Source organism: Mandrillus leucophaeus, unplaced genomic scaffold, assembly GCF_000951045.1.
Source record: "Mandrillus leucophaeus isolate KB7577 unplaced genomic scaffold, Mleu.le_1.0 Scaffold842, whole genome shotgun sequence".
In the NCBI taxonomy this organism is placed as follows: Eukaryota; Metazoa; Chordata; class Mammalia; order Primates; family Cercopithecidae; genus Mandrillus; species Mandrillus leucophaeus.
The window spans coordinates 240,670-246,975 of NW_012109164.1; the positions used below are offsets into that span (position 1 = coordinate 240,670).

The 6,306-nt window shown below is 43.4% G+C and overlaps 1 protein-coding gene across 1 annotated transcript in view; it reads left to right on the forward strand.

The window, feature by feature from the left end:
• OSBP (oxysterol binding protein) overlaps nt 1-6,306 on the forward strand; it is a 41,223-nt gene that overhangs the window by 13,162 nt on the left and 21,755 nt on the right. Inside the window, exons 4-7 of the mRNA XM_011968403.1 lie at nt 2,236-2,434; nt 2,689-2,791; nt 3,162-3,216; nt 3,414-3,545. Coding sequence (XP_011823793.1) covers nt 2,236-2,434; nt 2,689-2,791; nt 3,162-3,216; nt 3,414-3,545 — 489 coding nt within the window. The remainder of the gene's footprint in view (nt 1-2,235; nt 2,435-2,688; nt 2,792-3,161; nt 3,217-3,413; nt 3,546-6,306) is intronic.

Consider the following 6,306-nt stretch of genomic DNA (forward strand, 5'->3'; position numbering starts at 1 on the left):
GATCTCCTGACCTCGTGATCCGCCCATCTCGGCCTCCCAAAGTGCTGGGATTACAGGCTTGAGCCACCGCGCCCGGCAGATTTTTTAAATATTAAAGAAGAATCAGTAGGACTTGATTACTGGCTATGAGGAAGGAGACAAAAGTAAGAGAAGGATGCTCCTTAATTTTCTGGCTTGGACAACTGGGAGGGCCCTGAAAGTTGGGTTGGGGAACATCAAAGGGAAAAGCAGAGATAACATAGGAAACTGATGAGGCTGGGCGTGGTGCCTCACACCTGTAGTCCCAGGTGTGGATCCCTTGAGCCTGGGAGTTGAAAGACTAGCGTGAGCAACATGGCAGAATCCCATCTCTATAGAAACTACAAAAATTAGCTGGGCATTGTGGCTTATGCCTGTAGTCCCAGCTACTTGGGAGGCTTAGGTAGGAGGATCAGTTGAACTTGGGAGGTTGAGGCTGCAGTGAGCCATGATTGTGCCACTACTCTCCAGCCTGGGTGACAGAGCAAGAACATGTCTTAAACAAACGAACAAACCAAACAAACAAACAAACAAAAACGGAAGGTGATGAGTTCACTTTGGGACGCATTAATTTTGAAGTTACTTTGAGCCGTTGAATAGGGAGTTGGATATTCTATTCTGAATCTCAGTGAGGGCTGGGCTAGAATTACTGATTTAGTAACCATTAACCTATAGGCAATGGTTGAAACCATGGGAGTAAATATCCTGTTTACCTTTTAGCTTCTCTATATAACAGGGAACAGCCTTTTAAGCTTACGTTGCTTGCCTCCTTCCTTTGTTTGTTTATTAAGCAAACTTTATCAGGTCCCTGTTATGTACAGAGCAACTAAATTAGGAGCTGGAGATCTATATATGAATAAGCTCAAAAATGTGTCTTTAAATTGCATATGATCCATCTGGAGAGATAGAAAATCAGTCACGATACTGCCGTGCATGTGTAAAATAGAAGTTTGTGCAAAATGCAATGGAAATGTAGAGAAGAGACTGGCTGCTTATGAGACTGGTGGGGAGGTGTCACAAAGTAACATTTGCCATAGATCTTAAAGAAATACTTCCCCTTTCTTAGAAACGGGATAGGGATGGGTATTCTAGGTAGAGTGAATAGCATATGCTGAAGTAGGCAGGCCTGAAAGAAATCTGTGTCCACCGCCGGGCACGGTGGCTTATGCCTGTAATCCCAACACTTTGGGAGGCCGAGATGGTTAGATCGCTTGAGTCCATAGGTTCGATACCAGTCTGGGTAGCATGGCAAAATCCCATCTCTACAAAATACAAAAATTAGCCGGCCATGGTAGTACATACCTGTAGTCCCAGCTGCTCGGCGGGGCTGAGGTAGGAGAATCACGTGAGCCTGGCGAGGTTGAGGCTGCATTGAACTGTGATCTGCGTTCAACTCCAGCCTGTGCCCCGAAATCTGTGTCCAAGAAATGGTGAACAATTCAGTGTGGCTGCATTGTAGGGTGCAGTGCTAAGTACACCTGCCTGGCGAGGAGAATACAAGGCAGTATTGTGAAGGTCCCTTTATGTTCATAACCAGTAGTTAGTATTTGATCCTCATGTTAGTGGGGAGCCAGTGGAGGGACTTGGTATAATCATGTTTGTGGGTTTTTTCTCTAAATGCCTTCTTTGGTTTTTCAAGTAGGCTTCTAATATTTTTCTTTTTAACCCTTCTTCCTGCACACTGGAAGGCTCCTAATTTTTAAGGTCAGTTGTTTCTCTTAGTGACCAAAATAAAAACAAAATGAGTTTCCCCATACTAGACTACCTCAGTGTAGATTCTCTGTTCTTGGTGTCTGAATTCCTTAGCTTTCAGTTACTTGAGTTTAGTCAAGAATTTGTTGAAAGTAGTTATCCTGTGTGTGCTCTCATCCTTCTTTCAGTCAACAGTTCTCTACTTTTGGTGCAGTTCACATACCTGCTCTTTCTGATGTTGCCACAAATACTTTGTCTAGGTTTACTGCTCACTTGGCGTTTGTTTGGTTCTTATGACCAGGAAAGTATAAAAGAACCGTGATAACCATATTTACTTTTTTTCTAGGTTTGACCTTGATTTCAGCATGGAGCTAGCTGTCCCTGATACCTTGGCATAAAAGGGAAAGTCTTTCATTGTAATTTGCCAGTTAAAAGTTCCCAAAATAAGGTTACTCAATGGGCTTGCAGAAGCCTGAGGGGAAACTGACTAGTTGAGGTGACACAGTCAACGCTTTCTCCATACAGGCCTGCAGAGATTTCCTCATGTTAGCCCAGACCCATAGTAAAAAATGGCAAAAGTCACTACAGTATGAAAGAGACCAGCGTATCCGACTGGAAGAGACCCTTGAGCAGCTGGCGAAGCAGCATAATCACCTGGAGAGGGCCTTCCGAGGAGCCACGGTGCTGCCAGCAAACACTCCTGGCAGTGTGGGTTCTGGTAAAGGTAAGACGCTTAGCTCTCAGGTAGCCTGGTCTAAGGTGAGCCAGATGGTTTTCTGCAGTTGATAGGAGAACTCCAAACTCTCCACAGTCACTGACTCGTGTGAAATGGAATTGGAACCCATTGATTTATTCTGGATTTTCCACTGCTTTCTACCATTTTTTGCTGTGTTTGTGGCTAGTGTTTAAAAGAACTTGCTCTATCAGACATTTAGTAAAGATAACCAAAGTCAACAAATGGGGCTTTTCTTCTTGTAGATCAGTGCTGCTCTGGCAAAGGGGACATGAGTGATGAAGATGATGAGAATGAATTTTTTGATGCACCTGAGATCATCACCATGCCTGAAAATTTGGGCCACAAGTAAGTTATCCTTGATTGTTGAAGAAACTAAACATATTTGGCCATCAAAAGGTTAAAAACATTTCAGTGAGAGTATTATAATTGTCAATATTCAGTCTGGGCCCTTTTCCTTTTTTTTTTTTTTTCTTTTTTGTCTCAAGATCTGTTTGTAGAATGGGCCCTTTTTCATAAGTGAAAAAGTGTCAGCTTTTTTACATAAACAAATTCTCCAGAGATATTTAAATTCATTCCTATTCTAAATGTTGTCATTTGATCACCCATCAATAAGTTTATACAGTATACTTGGCATTCTGCTTTGTAAAGAAATGTCCAGGACCAAACTCTAGTTCTGGTTTTTGTTCTCATTCTCCTGTGTTTCCCATCCGTACAGACGTACTGGCAGCAATATCAGTGGAGCCAGCAGTGACATCAGCCTTGATGAACAGGTAACTCTTATATGGGAGTTGTCAGAGGTGAGGGACGTGGGTTGTGATTCCCAAGGATTTTTTTTTTTTTTTTGGTGAAGTGCTAAGAGAAACTGATTTTTTTTTTTTTCCTTTTTTAGCACGGGGGAAGGGAAGGTTATAAATACCAGGTTTTCTGTTCTTTGTGGGTGGTTGAATGGCTTTGTTTTTGCTCTCAGTACAAGCATCAGCTGGAGGAGACCAAAAAGGAAAAAAGAACCAGAATACCATACAAGCCAAACTATAGCCTCAATTTATGGAGCATCATGAAGAACTGCATTGGAAAAGAACTCTCTAAGATCCCCATGCCGGTAAGGCTCTTGTACACTGGAGCTGCTGCCAGGAGTTCCTCTCAAGCCTCAGTGGGAAGAGTGCTGATATGACAGCCCCACCCACTTGTGCGGCAGTTTGTGGCATGGTCTCTTTTACCTTTACAGTCATAAACTGTTCCTTAAATTTAGCTGCTTTAATTTTGGCTCTGGATCTGATATGTTCCCAGATCACCTAGAATCAGATGTGTATTTTCAGTAACAGTTATTTTTGAGCAAATTCCTATGCTAGATGCACTGGGGACATGCATGCAAAGATAAATACATCATAGTTTTTGTTTTCAAGAAGCATGTAGTTTAAAAGAGACAGACATGAAAACAGGTAGAAAACATTATTTTCTGTGATAGTATTATGGAAAGTACAACACAGACAAAGGCTTAGGGAATACCGAAGCAAAAATCGTTCATTCAAACCAGAAAGATGAGGACCCTCCCCATGGCAAAGATGGTGTTTGGGCTGACCTCCCTGCCCCCTGTCATGTCTTCCTCCAATCTGTCTACACTGTTGTCAGAGTGATTTTTGAAAAATGGCAAATATCAGTCCTCAGCTTAAAATCCTTTACTGGATCTTCATTGCTTTCAGCATAGTCCAGATACCTTAGGGGGCTTGGTAACTCCTCCCCATGGGCAAGGCTCCACCCCACATGTCCCCAGTTCTAGTCATTAGGATTACCTTCAGGCATCCTGTCCTTTCCCTCAGGGCATTTGTACATACTGCTCTTTCTGCATGGACTTCTGTCAGTTCCCTATCAACACTTGCCACCTTTTTTCTGCTGCGGCTAATACCCATTTCTTCAGGATGCAGCTATAGTGTGTCTTTTTCAGCAAACCTCCTCCAGTGCTTCCTATCAGGATGAAATGTCTCTCCTTTGTGTTCCAACAAGTTCCACTGTTTATGGTGTAAACAGTGTGTATCACTGCTTGCTCATTTCACAAGTATTTTCTGGGTGTCTACTATTTGCCTGATGTTGTCCTAGTTTTCAGTTAGGTATAGAAGATATAGGTTCAATTTATTAAAGAAACAAATTCTTGAGGCCAGCTGTGGGGTTGGGGATGCAAAAACAAAAAAATCAGAATATATCAGTTTAAGCCAGGGCTCAACAAACAGCATAATAGTTTGTGATGTGAAAATTAGATGAAATTCAGATGTTAACATCCATGACGTTTTATAGGAGCATGGTGATACTCTTTCATTTACGTATCATCTGCAGCTGCTTTCATCCTACAACAGCAGTGTTAAGTGGTTGTGGCAGAGACCATATGGCCCTCAAAGCCTAAATATTTACTATCCAGTCCTTTACAGAAAAAGCTGTCAACCCTCTGCCTTAAACAAATGTTGACTTAACTCATTATTGTGTTCAAGCCCAGAAGTAGGTGGTCCAGGGCTAGTGCCATAGTCTGTGGTGTCAGGGCCAGGCTTCTTTCTATCCTGGGGTTCTGCTGCCTTTGGCCTCAGTCCGCAGGCCCAAGTGGCTGCTCCAGCTTGAGTCATCAGAGCCTCATTCCAGCCAGCCGGAAAACGGAAAAAGAGGAAAGGCTGTACCTTTTAAGGTGCTTCCTGGCTGGATGCAGTGGCTAATGCGTGTAATCCCAGCACTTTGAGAGGCCGAGGCAGGTGCATCACTTGAGGTCAGGAGTTCAAGACCAGCCTGGGCAAAATGGTGAAACCCTATCTCTACTAAAAATACAAAAATTAAACGTGCGTGGTGGTGCACACCTGTAGTCCCAGATACTTGGGAGGGTGATGCAGGAGAATCGCTTGAACCCAGGAGGCAGAGGTTGCAGTGAGCTGAGATCACACCACAGTACTCCAGCCTGGATGACAGAGCTAGACTCTGTCTCAAAAAACCAAGAAGATGCTTCCTGGAAGTTGCATAAATCACTATCACTTAAAGCTTTGTGGCTAAAACTTAGCTATATGGCCACAGGTAACTGGAGAGAAGGCTAGAAATGAAGACTTCTGTTCTGGATGACATGACCTTGTGAAAAATAAAGGGTTCTACCAGTTGTAGAAGAAGGGAAGAATGGATAGTGGGGATGGGCAAGTGGCTACAGGTTTTGTCAACAGCCAGCTACTTAGCATACAAAAATACAGAAGCATTCCCCCTACCCTCTTGAAGCTATGGACCAATGTGTAGTTTCTGCCTCTTCATAGACTGCATTCCTCGTGATCAGGGGCTACATCTTGATAGTCTTTATATCCTCCATGCTTAGCCCTGTGCCTGGCATGTGTAAATCATTCAGCAGATGTCGAAGTAATTAATTAACTGGGTCTTGGAAAACAAATAGGTTTATGTATAAATATGTAGAATTTTTGTTAGAAAAGTATTGGGCTGGGTGCATCCTAACACTTGGGAGACTGGGGAGGACCGCTTGAGCCCAAGACTTCAAGACCAGTCTGGGCAACATGGGGAGACCTGTCTCTGCAAATAATAAAAAATTCGACTGGGCACAGTGGCTCATGCCTCTAATCCTAGCACTTTGGGAGGCCATGGTGGGTGGATTGCCTGAGCTCAGGAGTTCGAGACCAGCCTAGGCAACATGATGAAACCCTGTCTGTACTAAAATACAAAAAATTAGTGGGGCGTGGTGGCGCGTGCCTGTAGTCCCAGCCACTCGGAATGCTGAGGCATGAGAATGGCTTGAACCCTGGAGGTAGAGGTTGCAGTGAGTCGAGATGGTGCCACTACATTCCAGCCTTGATGACAAGCGAGACTCTGTCTCAAAAAAAAATATATATATA